The 21550-nt window shown below is 33.0% G+C and overlaps 1 protein-coding gene across 1 annotated transcript in view; it reads left to right on the forward strand.

Annotated features, from left to right (window-relative positions):
- LOC108776365 (uncharacterized) overlaps nt 1–20482 on the forward strand; it is a 141264-nt gene extending 120782 nt beyond the window's left edge. The window contains exons 10-11 of the mRNA XM_018542964.1: nt 16110–16319; nt 19328–20482. Of these exons, the coding sequence (XP_018398466.1) occupies nt 16110–16319; nt 19328–19966 (849 nt within the window). The 3' untranslated portion in view covers nt 19967–20482. The remainder of the gene's footprint in view (nt 1–16109; nt 16320–19327) is intronic.
- The last annotated feature ends 1068 nt before the right edge of the window (nt 20483–21550 follow it).

The raw sequence follows: 21550 nt of genomic DNA on the forward strand, positions 1-21550 counted from the left end.
AAAATTGATAGTTAATCATATAGCTTTGCATCTCTTTGAGATGAGTACTTCGCATTTATATAGGTATTCCATTGTATTTTGATAAATTTTTTGTATTATTTTTTTTAACGAAACTAATTTTTTTTAAGTAAATTTTTTAATTATTGATATTTGTTTAACTCTATGTTGGTAAAAATAAAAAAAATTCTGTGAACTAGTCGTGTTTAAATTAAATATCAAAATTATTTACGAAAATTTAAATAAACTTTATTAAAATATTAATTAGAGATTTAATTGTCGGAATATTTATTATTTATATTGAAAATAAAAATCTCTACTTTTAGCGAAGAGTTACGATGTCGAGTGATTAAAGCTGCAATGTACAGTTGTTCAAATGCAGCATTACGTGCACAACTTCCTGTTATAATATATCGGTCGCATTACTCGTTGCAGCTCACGCTCGCGACCTAATTATTACACGCAACTTATTTTCTGCGCAGCGCGAGATAACGCCAAATTTTAATAAGCGCTGGCACCTTGTACTTCGTCTCGTAATTACGCCGCGCCGGTTCTTACTCCGCGGATCATCGCCTTCAGGACTAGACGTTATTCAAGTGCGCCATTTCATTTTCTGTCGTAAACATATTGCTCGTATTGTTCATAGCACTTCATTAGTTTGCTACTTTGTTCGTACCGATTTCTGTCCCCGTTTCTTGCCAGATGGAGCGGAAACTTTAACAAGAAAACGTGTCGCGCACTTTTTATCATATCTTTTTCCTTCTTCTCTGCGACTGACCGTTACGTTTAATCTAAAACTTGGAAAAACCAGACGAAGCAAACTTAAAATTACATTGTGATGAAAAGAAGATATGGAATTAATAGCTATGGCAAAAATATCAGGACTTTTGTATATATAGATTATTTTTTATTTCATACAAAAGGCGATTCAACAACGTATAAACGCTTTCACTATTTGTGTATTAATTTATTCGTATATATATATATAAGCAATAAAAATTAAATAAAATTAATTTAAATCAAATTACATATATAGAAGACGAAGTCTAAACCAGTAAAATAAATATCATTAAATGTGGGATTAATATGTGTACGATCCACATCGTGAATTCTTACAATAACATAACGAGTCACTGAAATGTGCTTTCTACAAAAGAGCCCTGTATCTTTTACGTTCTTCAATACGTAAACACATTTTTCTCATTGTATCTCTTACAAGATGCTTTTAGACTTCTTCAAACTTTAAACGCGCAGGTCTCTCCAATTCTTTCGAATTGCTAAGATTTACAATGCTCCCGAAAGCTTAACAAGAAGCTCGACGTTACTGGAGCTTCATAATAATTCATACAATTTACCATTTAATAGCGTAATGCGAAATTATCAATGAAAGAGAAGAAAAATATTAAAAGAGAAAACAGAGAGGAAACGAGGCGATAAATTCTATGGAATAGCAGGAAGAGAAGAAAAGCAACGTCCATGCGTTCGTTGCTTCTCGCAAATGCAAGACTCGTCCGCTGAGTTTTGGTTGCGATCGATCATGCGCGCGTACATTCTGTTACGGACGAGCGTTTTTGTTTTTTATGCGCGTGAAAATTGCGAATGGTGTAAAAACAGAAGAGGAGAGCAGCTGACGCGTGATTATCGTAAACCAGAATCGATTTGCCTTTATCTAGTTTTCACCCTCTGATTTCTAGCCTCCGTCTCAGCTTATCTCGTATCTTACATTTTTTTCTACCTCTCGTCAAATAGGATTTCACTCTTTTCCCTCAAACTTATTTGAAGATGCGCTCGGTTTACTTTCTTTTTATTAGATACTATCCAAGGATCGTGAAATTTTGAGTAGAAAATGTGATTGATAATCAAATCAACAAAAAAAACAATAAAGAAACTTTCGTGCTTTTGAGACAGTTCTTTTTCTATTCTACAAATTTAATTTAATAATAATACATAATATTATATAAGTAGGGATTTATTCCTATTTATTTAATATTGTTTATTAATAATAATAATTTATAAAGCACACGAGATTTAAATGAAAAGAAAAAAAAAGAAAGGAAAGAAGAAATACGTACAAATGCGCAAAAGGTAAGAAATTTTATTGAAAAGGCAAAGTTGTTATTATTATATAATTTCTATTCAGATAAATATAGAAAATACTAAACTAAAATATATAAATTTTGTATAAATCTAAGCGAGAACGTACATTTAAATATAGAGTATAATTGTTATAATAACAGCGATAATAAGGTTTATTCGTATTCATATTGAAAGCTCCGAGAAAATAAATTTAAATTTTATTATCAAATGTACGCGAGGATAAAGCGAGTTTCAGTTGTTTTAATGTTTAATTACTGCCAATAATTATCCTTTATTGTCAGCAAATAGTTTATTTTATTCAATATACGTTTGATTTTTTGTGCTCCCGGCTATTATTTTTTCTCTCTTTCCTCAAAATCTACCTTTTCAATAAAATTTCTCTCGGAACGACACTATTTTATATGGCACGTACATTAATTAATGAGTTAATTATCGCGTAATTAAATACTGAAGCGAATAAAAGTAGGGTTATTGGAAGCTAAATTTAAAAAAGTGTGCCTTACTGATAAAAAATATAAATTCTTAGCTAAGGTAAAAGCGGATGCGACTCGAAATGGAAACGGATGCGAAAACATTCGACGAATGACATTCGGGCGAGATGGTAAAACGCGACGATGAATGGAGTGTCGAATCGGCAAATAGGATTTAGCGATTCAAAACGACGAACAGTGTATCCATTTCTAAAAACGTCCTCGCCCCCGTGTAAACCATGTATCTATCATATTTTCTTATTTACTTGACACGCGGGCGGATACGGAGTGATATAAGTCAACTTCGAAATCGATGCTGGATACAGTCCTCGCAAACTACAAGTTGAAAGATATTTACGTGAGAAATTGATTTTGAAAGAACATTTATAAAATATCTTTTAGTCCAATTTTGATGATATATTGAAAGAGGCAAAAACGCGGAAGGAAATAATTTTACAGACACATCTAAAAATTTCAGAGTTGCTGCGATATTTTATCACGGAGATCGATTTTCAGAAAACGTTTCCTCAATGAAAACGTTATAGAAAGCGGAAAAAGACGCTTTCTTTTATCGCCACAATATTCAGAGTGCAGCAAGGATCGAATCGTTGAAAATGCGGCATTAGTGGCAGTGGGTTTTCGTTATGAAAAGTCCTCCCTATAGATTACGCATCGGACTGGTATTACTGCAACGCGGTATAAGTATCATCGATTTCCGATTTTCTCTGCGACTCTCGTACGGCACTTCGACTCCATTCAATTTACCGTACATGATTATGGCTGTGAGATAAACCAGTGTCTCTCAGTATCTCTGACATGCTTGCAAAATCGGTAAAATTACTAGCATAGCAATAATAAATTTATACCTGAAAGCAAGTGAGAGTAAACAACTGCATGGTAATCGGTGCGTGATAATTATAAAATATAAGCTATATTTACAATTTCACTACACATGTGACGCAATATTCGATGCATGAAAAATTCAAACTCAAAATACACATAAACTTATACATATATATAATTATAAGAACAAGTGAGAGTAAATAACTGTGAGGTAATTAGTACGCTATAATTATAAAATGTAAAATATATTTACAATTTTACTACATATGTGACGCAATATTCGGGCAAATATTGTATCACATATGTAATGAAATTGTAAATATACTTTACATTTTTTTAATTATAGCGCACTAATTACCGCTGCAGTTATTTACTCTCACCTGCCCTAGTTATGAGTTCATTGTTTGTGAATTTTGAAACTCCTTAGTAGTAGATTTTATATCGTTACTAACATAAGATAGACTGAAATAAATTGGATAATAGGGCGAATCAGATCATGAGTGCATAAACAAATTTTGTCTCTTATATAAAAGCATGATTCTAAAAAAAAAATACGAATTTTATGATTTTGTAATGAAAAAGTATATCGAACTTGTGCAAATTATAATAATTTTTATAATGTATGGTTGACTGAATTAGTCTAAACTGATGATCAAACAAATTATTAAAAAACATTTTATGTAGTGCAACATTATAATATATAATAAGTAATTTGTAAGAGGAACATTAAGAAAATTTGACCGTTTGGCGTACTAACGACAAATCATTATTGTATCTTTTACAATACTTCTCAACAATTATTTACTGATCGTCGCTGTTTATATTTTGAAATGAAATCGAGTAAGATTACGTGAATCTGATGGTTGAGCGCCCTTAAGTGATTCGTATCGTAAAAATACGAAATAAAAAGGCCATAATGTACGGCAGTAAATACTACATCGTTGAATTAAAAGCATACTATCATTTTCCCATTATCCGGAACCATTTCGGCAGAGTTGGCCGACTTATTTAAATTTAATGTCGATCCACCCGATGATCATCATTCGATAAACCGTTAACCTTGAATTGCATATGTTGCCAAAAATATTCGTAAACCGGACTCGTCTGTACATACAATCATAAAAATAATTGTCCACACACACAGTGCGCCATTATATCGATAATTTCTTTAAACTATTTTCTGAATGTTAATTGTGATTCTGTTCATGCATTACAACGCTGGTAATTCCATAATTAGCTATCTAAATCTAAATATGAATTATCAATATCCTATTGAGTAAGTAAAACCACTATTTTTAACACTCAAAAATTTGAAGAAATTGATATAATGGGAAACTAATTGTTCAAACGTAATGTTTGAACAATTAGTTTCATGATACTGTATATATTATATTATAAAAATTAATATAATAATTAAGGACAGAAATTAAATTAACTTTTTTAATTAACAAAAGAAAACCTCATTTATATACATAGCGCTTATATTCCACAAAATGAGTATGTTATTTATATTACGAAACGCAGTTATAATTTTTCTTAATTTTTCCATTATATCAGAATATCAAATTTTGATAGTACTTTTTAGCATAAATAATAACCATGCATACATACAGTTATTATTGAAAATGTCGAAATTTTAATATTTTATTATGTATTATGGTGTGCGCGAATATTAATCAATTTTGTGAGAAAAAAGCGAAATCACTTCTCCAGCATGTAACACAAATTTCCATTTGCAAGCACCGCATAAATCCGGTAACGAGCGACGCGATCGAGAGACTGTAAACGGTGACTAAAGGCCAAGACGTTCGCATCGCGCGACTTATTTAAATCCAACGGCGACCCGAAAGAGAGTAGCAAGCACGGTTGCCGTTGCACGAGAATCCCCATCTTCGGTTGCTATAAAATACATTTCTAGGACGAGAGACACGGGCTTTTGCTATTCTCTAGCTCCCTCGGCGTGTCGTCGGTAATATTGCTTGCAATAAATTACGCGGTCTTCTCCACCAGTAGTCCCGGTCTCTCCTCCTTTCTTTCTCTCTTCCTCTGTCTACTTTCTTCGTTGCAGAATCTGCCGCGTCCCGAATATCCTTCAGAACGATCCCGGCCGGGACTCCCGGACGACGTATCGCCGAAAATTTTCACGGGAATGTCGAGTCAGCTGACATATCTGCCCTTATCCGCCTGCGGACGTTGAGAAATCGCGCGCTGGAATTTTAACTCTTGAACTTATGTGCGCTCGTTTCCGAATACCTGAACCTAATTACATTTTTCTACATGTCGTTATATTTACAAGAAGCTCTCTTTTATTTTTATTGTATAAAAATTAAAGAGAAAAGTATCTTTTTCGTCTTAATAAACAGTTCTCTCCACAACGATTTTGCTGGAGTTTCTAACAATTTAAATTTATTATTAAAATAAATATATAGAACACGTAAACTTGTTATTACAACTTCTTGCAACATTGTCATCAATGGATAGCATTCTACGTAATTATTTTGATGATTTAACGAAATTATTTTCAGATCTGTATCTATAGTTATATATACATTTTTAGATATTTTAGCAAAACCCTTTTCATGTACATATTCTGATATATAAATATTTTGAAGATCTCAGAGAGAAAAAGCAGATTTTATCTTTGAAGTGCTGTTCTTTTACAATCAGTGTAAATATTTACTATAGATATTTTATCCAACAGTAGATCTGTATATTTAACATTTATACCTAGCTTTTTTATCTGAATGTTTACATAAAAAATATATCCAAAGCTTCTCCGTAATAATACTCACTCACCTTTGTCTGCAACTTGATTATTTTGTCATTACAAAAGCTTTAGGTACTTTCACGGCACTGTCCCGATGGTCTTCTCGAACGAAGTTTACTCACAGCATTTAGAGAAGATACCATCTTCTGCGAAAACACCCCCATAAAGAATAGTTATCTGTAAACCGGATGTTATCTTGGGATTAAAAGTCTTTGTTTCGAATCACTGACCGCGCCAGTATGTCTATCCTATACTTATAACCGCTCACGTCCTGTTTTAAGTGTTCGTTCGCCCTTAAAACGTGTATAATCCTAGAGGGTGGGAATGGAACACGCGTGGCGCAGCAAGGCGACCCAAGCGCATAATACGCAGATAAATTGCACAACCGGAAAATCTCTCCCACCGTTCGTTGATACCACATAAAGGGATGGATTTAATATAATGGGTGGGGGATGCGATTATAAACAATGCAACCCGCCGAGGCTTTCAGTGACCATCCCCATGCCACTTCTATCGCTATTCTGCACATCACAAACGAGCCTGGCTGGCGATTATCATCCCAAAGAAGCCGTCGGGAGCAGAGTTATGAACCGTCCTGATTCTGAGTAAAATTGCTGGACTTTTTGAGGAGACAGACAATATTTCTTAAATAAAAGCTATAACTAAAACTTTAAAGACATAAATATAAACTAGAAAGTGTCCTTTATCAGATAATACAGTTTTTATAATACTGTTTTCAATTTTGCAATTAACTTTTTTGTACAATAAGCAAAATAAACTGACAAAATGCACCCCAAGACTTATACAGTAAGCAGTAATGCCACATATTTCCATGCTTTTTCTTTCACAGGCGTCTGTATAAAATATCTACAATAAATTTATACAAAAGTTAAAAAAATTTGTTTACTTTGATATAAAATGTTTTTATTTACATGCGTACTTTATACTGTAGGATACAAATATAACGTGACATTTCTTTTTGTTTAAGAATTTTTTATATAGGTAAATACATAATTATCTTTAACTATATAGATAAATTATGAGTTTTTACACACTTTAATTATCTAAAAAAAAAAGTAGATGTTTTTATCAGTATTAATAAAGCAATATAATTAGTTCTCAAGATGTCTCTTTAAGAGAACTACGTCAGTATCAAACTTTTCTCTATTATAATCTTGTTGTTTCTTAATTTTCTACAATTTTTTTCTTGATGTTACATTATATATAATAATTTTATTCTGTAGCGTGCAATAATATATATACAATATTTCATTATGTTTTATGTATATTGTTATATATGTGCATTTTTGTAACAAAATTAGTGTTCATTTTCCTTAAAATTATTAATTTGTTTGACAGGTTCGAAAAAAAATACTGTGTCCACATATTTATCCAACCCCTTCTAAACCTATTAAAAGACCGAGTTTGCGAAATATCATATGCGGTACGAAATTTAATACTTCGTCGCCATACGTTAAGTCGCAGTAGCGTGGACAATGCCGGGGTCAGCGACCCATGAATACGAGTATCCTGATAAAATTTAACGGACCAGCTGCACCCGCGTAACGCCCGCGAATCTCTCTTCCTCAACGCTTTATCTTCCATGTGGTAATACACACATACACGCACTTGACATGCGGCGTTTGTGTCTGACGCCAGTCTATAGAAATTCTAAACAAAGAAATTGATTATTTTAGCTTGACGTAGAAAGGTATGGGAAACGCGCAGCCGACCTCCTCGCTGTAACTTACAGCTTTCACGATGAATTCGTAGCTGAAGCTTTTCTCAGAGAGAAATGAGACGCGACGTCTGGCTGTAATTTAATGTAGAAAACTAAAGTAATTCAGAAGGCGAGAACTTGGAGAACAAAAGTACAAAATCCTATTCTTTAATTAACTTCTTATTTTTAATAAGCATTATGTAAAAGAAAAATACAGCATTTAAATGAAAATTTCCATTAGAAAGAAATTCTAGTTCATTTTAGTTAAATTCTTATTACTAACATTATATATATTATTAACATTATATATATATATATATATATAACAGTAATAATTATAATTACAATAACGTATAATTATAATGACAAATATAAAAAAATTTTCCTCTCAGTTGAGATGATGAAAATAATTTAAATAAATTAGAACAATTGAATAAATGAATAAAGAAACGGCAAAAAATTAACTAAATAATGTTATGTAACAAATAATAATCGAGATTTTCACTATACTGAGGATTGTCACGAAACTAAAAATTAGGAAAATGAGGGATTTGTCAAGGAAATTGAGAACAGTCAGGAAAATCAGGAAAATGTCGAGAAATTTTGTAACGTCATCTGAAAAATTAAGATTCTTGGCTTAAAAAAAGTTTAATATATACTGACAAAAATTTATTAATCTTACTACATATACATATTTCTTTACGTAATAATCCTAAGTAATCCTAATAAATTTACACTAAATAAATATTTATTCAATAAAGAAAAATAATATTTAAATTAATGGTTTATTATTATGTAAATATATATTTACATTTAGTAAATATTTACTTTGAAATATTCGAACAAATATTTGATATGCAATCACATATTTATTAAAATATAATATTTTTTCAGTGTACCGTGTGTTGTATCAACATATTGGTCACTATGGCTATTTTATATAGCAAATGTAATGCTTGCTAGAAAGGATATTACATTTATAAAATAATCTGACATACTCTGTCCAACATGTTGATATAACATGCGATACATTGATCTCACAACGAAATATTATATTTAATGATTTCCAAATCAGAGGATAAAAATTTTCAAAATATTATTCAGGAAAGTTCGGGAAAATTATTAAATTTTGTGGAAATCATGGAAAAGTTGTGGAATTTTAGAATGAGGAATTTGTGATTCTTCGTCAGTGACAAACTCATCACACGGCAAACGGAAAGACCTGTGGTATTTAACAAATAATACATCAACGGTTTATTGAAAAAGAGAGTCGTGGAATCCTACGAGTAAAATAATTTGTAACCAGAGAAGGGCAAAAGAGAGAGTTATGTGGCGCCCGTGCCATGTTCCGCAATTAGCGGGAATCAATTTACGTCGGAAACTATTAAACACCACTTCCTTCCGTCCTAATTTTCCGGTATTATTCGCCACCCCCGCTGAACCCGAAGACACGCCTGCCGCATAAAATGCCGACGCGAATAACATAAATTACGAAGTCGACACGTGTCGCTGATAATCAACAAGCCAACAAGTATAACACGCGCGGCGGGTTGTAATTAACGAATGTAATTCTCGGTTTGCAGAAACGGATCCCGTTTTGCGTGGCGAATTACGTGTGTGAAACACGCTCTCATCGCTAACCAGAATCAATTCTCATGTATTTCCAATTGCTTTTCGAATATAACGAATATTAAATGTCTTTGATAACGAAAATTAAACATTGAAACGTTTGTTAGTAACTTTTAATTAAATGAAAAATTTTTAATTTTATCGAATCAAATGTCTTGCCTTTCTTTCTAAAAATATTAAATATTTGTAATATTTCATTAATTCTTCGCTCACTGTTATGTATTTTAGGAAAATGCGCGAGAATCAAATGAAACATGACTTTACTTAAACATTTTCAATATACAGCTTTATACGTGAAATTTAATAATTCATTTAATTGAGAAGTGAAAATCGTAACTTTCAATTCAGATTTGCGTATTTATTCTCATTGAAAATGTTGTATGTATATCATTGATAATTAACAAATCAATCCTTGCTGATTGAAGTGAATATTTCTTCGTGTGATTTATTAATAAACATTATACGTTCTCTAATATATTAGTTAAATTCGTACGTTAAAAAAAAATATTTTTGTGTATAACTGAAGTAAAAAAAAGCTTAATTTCACTTAAAGAAAGACTTACAATATAAAAAAGCTTAATTTAGCTAAAGAAAGGCTCTATTTCCGTCATTACGTTCTACTTATTGTTTATCTAGGATGGTTTTTCATGTTAGTTTGGTTTTTCACACCTACCAGGTGGAATAAGGTTTTCCCATTCGGGAAACGAAAAAACTTCCAAGGGAGAAAACAGTGAGAGACTTTTCGTATCGCGGCGCTGCAAAAAACACCACAGTTTCACGCTCATTTCGTGCTAAATTCCTGTTTTTTCTTTACTGATTCTTGCTACAGGAATTACAATTTACTTTTTTCTAAAAATGTTTTTGTTACTTGACGTTGCTTTGTTGTTTTCAGGCGAAAAGGAAAATTACGAGATAATTGATGAGCAGTGAACATTTTTGATACTCCTTTTTCCCTCTTTCTCTTAATAAGTCTTACCTTTAAACCGAAAAGTTAATCTTTTATATAATTTATATAAATATCTATTTATATAATTTTTTTAATTTATTTATTTCGTCGAGATTATAAATTAATTGAAAAAAAATTAATAAAACTATTTTTATTTCTTAAAAATTAAGAACATCTTTAAAATTCAATTATCATGTTCTAAATATTGTTGGAGAGCATTTTTGAATGATTTAGAGACCAATGTCGCAAACAATTGTGAATAAAATCAATTAGTTCATACGAAGACATAATAGTAAATGTTTTTATTATAAAAATGCGGCAAGAGATATGCCACGAACAAATGACTGTTACAATAAAAAATCTTGTTGATAATAATAAAAAAAATCTGCGTAAAATATTTCTCGTATAAAACGAGTTATTTTATTCGTGATACCTTTTTTCCAGATATATTTTTTTAGTTTAAATGAGACAACAAATCCATTGTGACGCGCGCGCGTACGTATATTTTTTCATTATTCATTTTGACATTTTCAGGTTATGCATTGGACACCATTAATATATTTGAATTTCAGCACAAAGAATAAAGTATATAAAATGAGTTAATAATAATAAAAAAATAATATATATAAATGTTCATATAAATCGTTTATTCTGCTGAGAACATATTTTTAAATTTCACAAGCTTTTATACATTTCCTATAATTAAATGCTATTTATACTCCATAGTTGAAATTCGAGAGTTGAAAGTTTGCGGCTATAATAGCTGAAAGTTAAAACATAGCAGCTAACAGTTTGAAGTTCAGAGTTGGGGAATTAAAGATCAAGAGTAGTTTATGCATGTGCAAGCTTGCAAACATTATTATAAATCATATTTTAATAAATTCTAACATTAATATCCCATGCCTCTTAAGTGCGATTTTATTACATCGAATGAATCTCAATCAGATGAATATCTATAAATAACGAATAGGACCTTTCACTAATGAATCGCCCATTGGATACAACTTCCGAGTCGACAGATTTCATTTCTAATGTTCTTAAAAAACAGATCCGAGACACGTGTCTCGTGCGCGTTTGATTTCGACGACGACAGTGTCGGATTCAGCACTGTACGATTTTTATTCATGCCGCTCGCTGATGAAACCGGACTGGGATCTCCCTCGCAAGCCGAGCCTGGAGAACGCTTCCCCAGGAAGCTACACTCGTCAACGATCGCTTGTCGGAAAGCAATAAATATCACCGCTCGTAAATATCACACAGTTAGCAACAATAAATCCCGTGTTACTTCGAAATCCTCATGCACGAGGTAAATCTCGAAGGACGCTGCATTTCGGCATTCATTTAACACGTTTGTAAATACTGCATTGTACATTTAAAGATCGGTATTCATAGTCAGTTTTTATATTCAAGACCATCTTAAAGGAACGTTTCTGAAATATTTAAAAATGATCAAATTATGAAAAAATTTCAGATTATTCTGAATAGAAGTAATACAACAAATTTAGTGACGGTTTACTATCTGGATCATAAGTTAGAACGAATTATGAATACCGAAAAACTGACATTTGAATATTTTAGAAAACATAATTTTTCTTAGATTTTTAGTCCCGCGAAATACAGTATATAATATTTTTTTAATTGTAAATCAACCAATCATAATCGGTTATTTTTTTTATATTTGAATGAAATTGGTCAATATCTTAAAGTATTTTGTTACTCGCATTGTGTTTTTACTGAGTACAAAGTGTTGCATATATGGTATATTTCAATAAATCATTTTAAAGTTATTTTGAACTAATTAAACATTTTAATAGTGTTGTCTATGTATTTATCTGAAACTTAGAACTTTAACTTAGAACAAGTATCAGTGACCCAGTTAGATTACCCAAAGTGATGATTGTTGCTATAAATCTCTTGTCCAGTTTAGAAACTTTGTTAAGCGAGGAAACATGGATACATTATAAAGTATAATACCGTCTTGGAAGAAGTACACATACTCTTGCATGCAGAAATTCAGAGTTTCACGCATATCGCATGATCGAAACTATGGTAGACAAACTATGAAAATATATACAATGTACTTCTTAGCTCTTAAGATAGCTGAAGTTTCAATGGCGTGTCCTAAATTCTGAATCAAACATTTCAGACAGAATTTTATGGAATTATATACATCTTACCTTAATCGTAAGATAAAATTATCTTGAAAATTATATTTCAGTTTTTTAGTCTATAAATAATCTTCGAAACTAAGATTACATTTTTTATATACTATATAAAAAAACAATATATTAGAATCTTTAAAATATAAAGTAGCATTTAAAGAATAAAATAATCTTTACTTAATTTATATGTTTACGCGCATATTAAATTTTTTATTTAACACTTTTAAAATTTAGTTATCTTTTTCAATCACAGACATACTTATATTTATGTAAATAATATATTTATATAAAATAAAATATTTAATTATTAAATTGCAAGTCTTAGAGAATCAATGCTGAATGTGATTGCATATATCATTTATTATTATATAAATCATGGTGTTAACATCGCAAGATATGTCATCTTGTAACATCCATTAAACCTGGCAATTTAATGGACAATTTGGCATATAAATGCGAATGCACTTTATCTACAGTTCACTCTAAGATGAACAATAATTTATTACTCGATGTATTACTGAGGAGGATTCAAAATAAGGATCGAAACGTATTTAATTATAATTGTTTTATATAATAATAAAGGATACATGCAATCACATCCAGCATTGGCTCTCTATGGCTTGTTATGTTGTAATTTGATTCATTCACAAGGACCTACTTGAAATTCTAATTATTTACTTATTATATGCAAAAGGAAATATTATGAATAAATATAATGTATATATCATGCATTTGCATACTACGTGCAATATAATGCAATAATCTCTAAACTAAAGCATAGTAAACATTTTGAGAATTCCGTTTATTTCGGAATCTTTTTTTCCCCCATTCTCGTTCAGGATACGCCAGTTGGGTCAAGCTAGATAAATGGACTGTCGAGGACATCCTTCCGAGAATGAAATCCACCCTCGATTCTGTTTGCCCAACGGAACACGGAATAATCGTCACGCGGCACTGTACTTGAATCAAATCGAAAAGCGGTGACATCGATCTTGTTTTATATTAACAGATATCTAGATTGGGCTTAAATTGCGCTCTACTCCAAAAAAAAAAAAAATGAAATCAGCGTGTTAAAATGCCATCAATGTTCTATCGATATCACCTTAAATTCTTCATTTAGAAATCCTTAGTTTGATATATGAAAATAGTATTTATATTAATTTAACTGTCCAACGCGCTTTTAAGTTTTTTTAAATGAAATTAAAAAATAATATATAAATATAAGTATACAATTTTTTAAATTAAAAATGTATATAAATAGTAATTTTAGTTTCCACACACACAACAATATCTTTTATATGTATCTTAATAATTAATAATAATTTAGTTTTGTGTGTGTATGTGTGGTTGTCCAAACAAAAATTCATCTATAAATATAAACACTGGCTCATTGTACGGCATTATGTATTATCAATCCTGGTTGATGGAATAATCAGAAAGCAGTACGTATATCTGTCTCGAAAAAATTTGCCATCAACGTCCTGCTAAGATTGATTTTTATGCCATTCGAGATTCTCATGAAGTTCGAAAGCAAGGCTGATTTATTAATGTACACACGTCTAACGTACTGCGCGTAAACTAAGCGAAGAAGCAGCTTGCACTTATACAGTTTTCCGTGGAGAATTGCTTTCTTCGCGCCGTTCCTATCCTATGGGATACATTCGCCACTTTTTGTGTGCGCGACGACATTTCCTGCATAATGAAACAATATTCGAGCCCTGTCCTCGATTTTCCTCCAAGATCGAACAAGTACCTTCGACTTCCCTATTCTTTTATTTAATTCCTTATAGAGGGTATCGAGAGAAAATCAAATTCGACAATACGTTTAGCACGCCTTAAATTGAAAAGATGCATTACACTAAGGAGGAAAGCTCGCGGCGGAAAATCTTTCCCGAGAAATGACGAGCGCGAGAGATGACTTTGACGGATCAGTCGCACTTGTTAACCCCGTGTTACCGTTGTGTTCCCTCGACGATTTGCGGGTGCGCTCGTATAATCTACGTCCTACAGCTTCTCTCCTTCATCGTTTTATTACCGGAATAACGTAATATTGCCAGCATGTAGTCAGCGAGATCGTCGCGACGACGAGGCGCGATCGCGCTAAGACGCCTCTCTCCATCCGACTTAACGACATTCTCGTGGCAGATTAGGTCGAGCGAGATAGTAGTCCGGGTGCAGAGCGAGACAGGGCACACGATGCTCCGTGTCGAATGAGATGGGATTAGCCGGAGATCCGGCGAACCCTGAAGCGCGGATACCGCGCGCTTAGCGAGATCCTGACATGCAGCGCGAGATTTTCGCGTGAGATTTTCACGAGTCCGCATCGTTTACGTGCGATTTAGTGGAAGCGTTTACCCACTTTGCGCTTTTAGCATAATGCAACAGCGTGGGATATTGGGATGCAAAGCGCGGTTGAGAGCTGCGGGTGTCTTAGAACTAAGACGTCGACTTGACGGCTGCATTGAGCTTAACATTTATTTAGCAGCCGGAAGAGAATTTTTAATCAAAGACCGATAATCTAAAAAAAGAAAGAATTTATATTTTACGTAATAATTAATTAAATTAACTAATATCGTTTATAAATGTAGATTAATCTCAATTAAACTTGCTTTAATCTCGGTTCGATCAACTTGTTCTCCATAATTCTTAAAATTAGAAAAAGATGAAGAATTAGTTGAATTTATAGATTAAAATTATACTATATATTGATAGAAATGAACATTAATAATACAGACCATTTTATTACACTGAGAAAAATATCTATTAAATCTATTAAATTCTAAGTTAAAAAAAAAAATCAGAATTCTAATTGTGGTTTGTTCGTTTTCAATCAGACATTTTTCTCGGTTTTTGATATTTTCTCTTGTTAAAGACAAATATATTGTTAATAATAAATTAATTTTTATCTAATATATATATACACTCATATATATTATTTTGTATAATATATATCTTCTCAGAAAGTAAATAATCGCAATACAATGAGTGAATCGTGATATTCAGCAAATAAATAAAGATTACTCAAAAAATTTACCATACAGAATTCGATATTTTGTAATAAAAAAATTCGTATAATTATGAAAAATGTAATTTGTATATATACATGAAAAGAACAATTTTATTAAAACATCTAAAAATTTATTTAAATAGAAATTAAAAATAATTTTGTCGCACTAACAAAATTATATAGGACGCTTAAGTGTTAATAGTAGTACTGCAAAAGATTTTAACATTTTAACAACCAGTGTCGACATACATAATTATTTTGGTTCAAACAAAATTATTTTCAGATCTGCATGTTGAAAAATTTTTAATATTTTAATATAATCGTTCTTTCCGTGGTGCATAAATTAAATAGACCATATTAATTATATTTTAATCTAGAAAATATTTAAAATTTGTATAAAATGCCATTGTATGTATGATCATATTTGTAATTGTTCTGGAGAATGTAAATTGCAATCATCGTTTCTCACAGGAATCCGACAGTCTGGCGGTATTCTCTGAGCTGCTGAGATACACAAGCGTACGTGAGCTAAGCTTATGCAACGCACGCTTGCATTTAGCAGTGCATGAAGGTCCTTTGGCGAGATTGGGACGTCGCGACGACGCCGGCGCTGAGCTCCTGCGAGCCGCACCACCTCCGGCCTGTCCCGCGATCGTCTTCCTCAGACTAGCTGGATTTCAAGTGAGTGAATACCCTCTATCTTCTTAGATAGTAGATACCATTCCGTAAAGAGATACTGTACCTACTAAGTAAAGTTTATCCGCGCAAATGTTTCACAAAAATCCAAACATAGACACAGTACGAAAGTCGATCATAATTTTTTATTATCATCTTTATATTCTGACACAAATTCTGAAATATTAATTATTCCATTAATTTTTTGTTTAAATAAAAAAATAAACTTTTTATGTTAAAATCTCGTTTATTACGTAACTTTAATGTTCATGAAAATAATCCAATCATAAATTTGTACATTAAACGATTAAATAATCGGAAGACTATAATAAGCAGCTCTGAGTCAGTATTTTATACAGTATTACAGTATGAAATGAAGAATAAAATAATTAGCAGAGAGATGCTTAAAACTTGCCTACAACTCGCTTAATGAACGTGATCTCAAAATGTAACAATGCTGCAATGACATACGCAATCCCATTTTACCTAACTTACGAGGCTTTGACCATTTGCTGATGCAGTTACATGTCTTCGAATGCATCGTGCATATCCGGGCGCCCCACTATTACGGGAAGATAACATACGTATACAGCATCGCGATTTCAGTAGACGCAGATGTAGCTGTCTACTGACTGTCTCTCCGACGAGCTTGCTGGATGTACAAGGCGGTGTAGCTATCGTGTTCCCAGGATCTGGGCTGGAACCATTAGACACACCCATGTTCTAGCCACAGCAGAAGGGCACAGTCCGTGATGTGAGTCCCTTTTCTCGAGGAGATGATTCGTCTCGCTTGAAAAATGGATCTCCGTTACAACTGGTGAAACAGACCAGAAGAAAATCGGTTATCTCACACAGAGTATCGCATTCCCCCTCACCTAATATGGTGCCTCCTCGGGTAATTCCGATTCCGGTCAGGAAATTGCGAACGTGTCGCGCCCGTGTAACATCTCCTAATATTGTCTCACTGAAAGTCTGATTCCCGACAAGAAATTCCAACCCAAGAATCCTGCGCATTCAGACATTTTGTGGAAAGGCGAAAGGGCTAGTGAGATATCAATTATCATTTAGCCCATATAAGAGAATTCATGCCCACGGAATGCACAATGCAATTCTCGTTATCAGAAGAAGCGAAAAGACTCATTTTTCTGTGGAAAAATTGCATTCGGACAGGTTTTTTTTTTAATGAGAAAAATTTAAAGCTAACGAATGAGCGCTGTAAGTTACACGAATCGACATGCGACGTGCGATGAATGTACCTACGTTATTTTATTGTCTCACTAGAGAAAACAGATTTTTTTTTTATACAATAACTATGCATGATATTTGAATATCTCACAATTTGGAATACAACTTACTTTATAAAAGAAATGTTTCACACCAATATCTCTGAAGCAACGGCTGAAAATAATACATAAAAAAAAATAATGAGTTTATATAAAACTCTTATTTTAAAACAAATATGTCGTAAAATAAAGTCTTGTCATAAAATGAACATGTGTATACAAATCGATCTTGCATTTTGAATACAAGTTTTTAAATATTTAATCAATATAATATTGGTAAATTTAAATAGAATAGAGTTTCATGAAAATGTAAAAGTAATCTGTTTTAATGTTAGATGTAACGTTTGAGAATAATTTTTATTATTTTTTGGGAAAAATCCATTAATACTTAAAAGAAAGATTGATTATCGTAAGGTAACTATTTCATTTCACGTCGCAAATGCCAATTCCACGTTCGGAATATTCGCCAGATTTCGTGTCACTTCCCTCCTTTACCTATAAGTCATATATTTTCGATTGCATGCGCAATTACTGTCCGCACCACGATAGCAATAAATAAAGGACAGCCCGGACCAACATACGTCTTTGTAGTCTCCGCATTAAACCGATCCCCAATTCCATTACCTTCGTCTCCGTGCAGAATATCCCTAAAATAAATCACCAAACTTTGCAGCTGCGTTCCCCATCTTTGTCAATTTGCAATTCGGTTTTTCATTAATGAGGATACAACTTTGCTCGTCTTAAGTTTTTAATTAAATACTTTCATTTTAATCATTTTTCAACGTGACATAATGATTTAACTCGCTTTTTTTAAAGGCATGTAACTAACTTAGATGTTTTCAGCTTGGAAATTGATCTTCTGAAGTTCTTAAATAAGTTAAAAGATTATATTAAAATTTCGAGACTATTAAATTCAAGATTAAAGGATATATATAAAATTTTGTTATTAAATACTCTTGAGTAGAGAGGTACTCTTGAGGAATTTAGTTTTTTTCCTTTTAATCGCGTCTTACTCTTAGAGATAAAGATGAAAATGACCGAAAAAAAAAAACTAGAAATTTTGAATTATTAAAAATTCAGTAAAGAGCAGCTTTTTTTGATTCCTGGAAATTTATTTTACTTGGATATATATTTTTTGGGGCATTTAGTAATTTTGATGCTGTACACTAGAATTATTTTAGAATTAAATTTTTGCATTCATTTAAAAGGTATCTGTGAAGAAACAGTTATAAAAATTAAAATGTAGTACAATGACTGAATAACATCGATACGTTATTGTTCATAATTATTCGATATTAAATATATAACTATAAATATAATAATATACTCGAATCTTTAAAGTTAAGCGAATGTTACACTGTTGTGCTTATCGTTAACACAAATAATATTTTATCAGAATGATTAACTTCTTTTGTGATATATATTTGTTATAATTGTATATTTTGAAATATAAATTCTATTTTGATATATTAAAAATCATTTTGTACTGTAAGAAACCCGCTTTTTGACATATTTTTTTTTAAAACCTGTTTTTTTTTATTTCTGCTTAAAAATTATAAGAAAAACCAACCCAAAATTGATCAGAAAAACTCACAGTAACGATAAATTACTTGCTAGGCTACTGACATCCTGTATGTTTTTTTCTTTCTACCTCAATCTAAACGAGTATATAAACGAGCGAAACAAATTGCGCCCGATAAGATCTGCAAACGGAATTATTTCTGATTGCAGGTGACAGTGAACGATCGTCTGGCATTGCGCGGGCCGTTGTTGCTGCCGTTCCTAGCGGGTTTCACATCGCTGAGTGAGCTTGATCTGTCGCTGGACAAATCAACAATCGGCGGCAGCAGTGGCTCATTGCTCTTCATCGACGACAAGATCTTGCAGCAGTTCTTCTGCTGCTTGGCGGCGCACTTCCGCAGTCTGCAATCGCTCCGGATCAATTTCTGGCGAGTCACCCTGGAAGACAGCGACCGTACGATGCGACAGATAGCCAAACAGCTCAAGCTGTGCAGCTTAAGCTTCCTCAGGGCGAACGGCCTGATTGTCACCGACAGCGCTAAGCGTGTGCAGATGGAACACGTGTTCGTGCAGACAATTCTCACGCATTTGCAATGTCTTACTTGGCTATGCCTGGACGGCGTCGAGCTGACCGAGACGCAAGCCACCAGTATAGGCAAGTGTGTGCGGGATCGTTATCCTGGGACCACCCTGGAAATCAGCGCCAAGGATATCCACGTAAGATCCGTCAAGGCTCTGGTCACCGCGGCCGAGGAGGGCGGCAGAACGGAGGTGGTTTACACCGGCGGTTCTAGCTGCCGCTTGAAAATTACAAAGCTCCAGAAGGGTGGCCGAGGCAAGAAGAAATGAAGGGGCCGCGGACGATAATTCGGAGGAAGTTATCCTGGCACACAGTTTACCGCGAGGTAAAGGGGAACGAAGAGAATCGATTAAACGAGATATCGATTGATCTCTTCGCGGATGCGACTGTGGAACTAGGAAAGTTCCGGAGATTGGAGGGAGAGAAGGCAATGAGATTAAATCAACAGATCGTGCTGGAGAAGCGATGCGGAGAAGCTCGAAGTATCGGAAAAGAGATTAGATAAGATGGAGATATAATGTAGATTTTCTAGGAGCGACGGATATCAAAGAGAGATAGCGCGTTGAGAGCGAACATCGACGCCGACTTTAACTGTATAGCATACGAGTCGCGCGTTGAATGAAGAGGAGGCTGCAGATGCAAGGGAGTACGGAAAAGGAAAATGCGGGTTAACTTTGCGGATTTTCGTCTTACTGTGATTTCGTTTCCTGCGCGTCAGACGCGCTTACCTACGATATAGACTCTATAGATTTATAGCGATTTATTAGCTAGACCTCGAGAACGATTCGAAGGCAATGGGAGATGCACTACGCTTTCACTCACTTAACGCGTTCAAGGAATTAATGAGATACTAAAAAAAAAAAGCGCAAATACGCAACCAAAATATGGTCTATAGGAAATCATTTTCGCTATTTTAACATGATTTTGACATCATTTTTCATCGGAATTGTGTACAAATGATGTCAAAGCCAAATCGCCTATTTAGAAATATACCTCTCATTTTGAAGCGTTTGTTTTTAAAGTACTGGCTTGTAAGTGTGTCATTAGCAAGACGGATTAATAATCTTGTCATATAGACTTATTTACCTATATCTTTCTTCATATCTATTTTTCATACTTTACGTATTTTCTAATTTTTTATTAATTTTTTACTTTTATAAGCGTAATAAGTTAAATTACTTTGTTTATGTCTCGTAGTATTTGTTTCAACAGAAGAAACAATAGAAGAAACAATAGAAGAAACATAGAAACAAGATTGTGTTTGCTTCATTTTATGCAATTATAATAATAACCAACGAATTTTTACGTGTAAATCTCATTATGAGAGAAAATTGATTTCGTTGGATAAACGAAGGTGGAAGCCTTTTCGATGCCGTGTAGAAAAATGTTTTTCCCAATACTCCCTTTTGAAAAGAAGGCGAAAATATGAGAGAGGTAATATTTATCACGCGAGAGGAAAATGTTTTAAGCGATGGAAAAAGAGGCTGTTGCGATTACATAAGTATCGTTCGTTGTTGTTAGATGGAGATGTAAAATACGATTTGTCAGAGTAATATATTATTAGCGGTATAGATCACATCACAATCGTCACGATATTATTAAATGTTATAATCGACCGTCATTCGCGATCGGCGAGATGCAGGCCGAGATGCTGGTGGCTTTATCGAGAGGGTGGTGTATTGTTGGGAATTTGGAGAAATTTTATAGAATAAATTATAAATGATAGATACATGAAAAACAAATACACACGCACCTACATACACACACGCGCGCGCGCGCACACACACACACACACACACACACACACACACACACACACACACACACACACACACACACACACACACACACAC

This window comes from Cyphomyrmex costatus, unplaced genomic scaffold (genome assembly GCF_001594065.2).
Source record: "Cyphomyrmex costatus isolate MS0001 unplaced genomic scaffold, Ccosl1.0 scaffold36, whole genome shotgun sequence".
Classification (NCBI taxonomy): domain Eukaryota; kingdom Metazoa; phylum Arthropoda; class Insecta; order Hymenoptera; family Formicidae; genus Cyphomyrmex; species Cyphomyrmex costatus.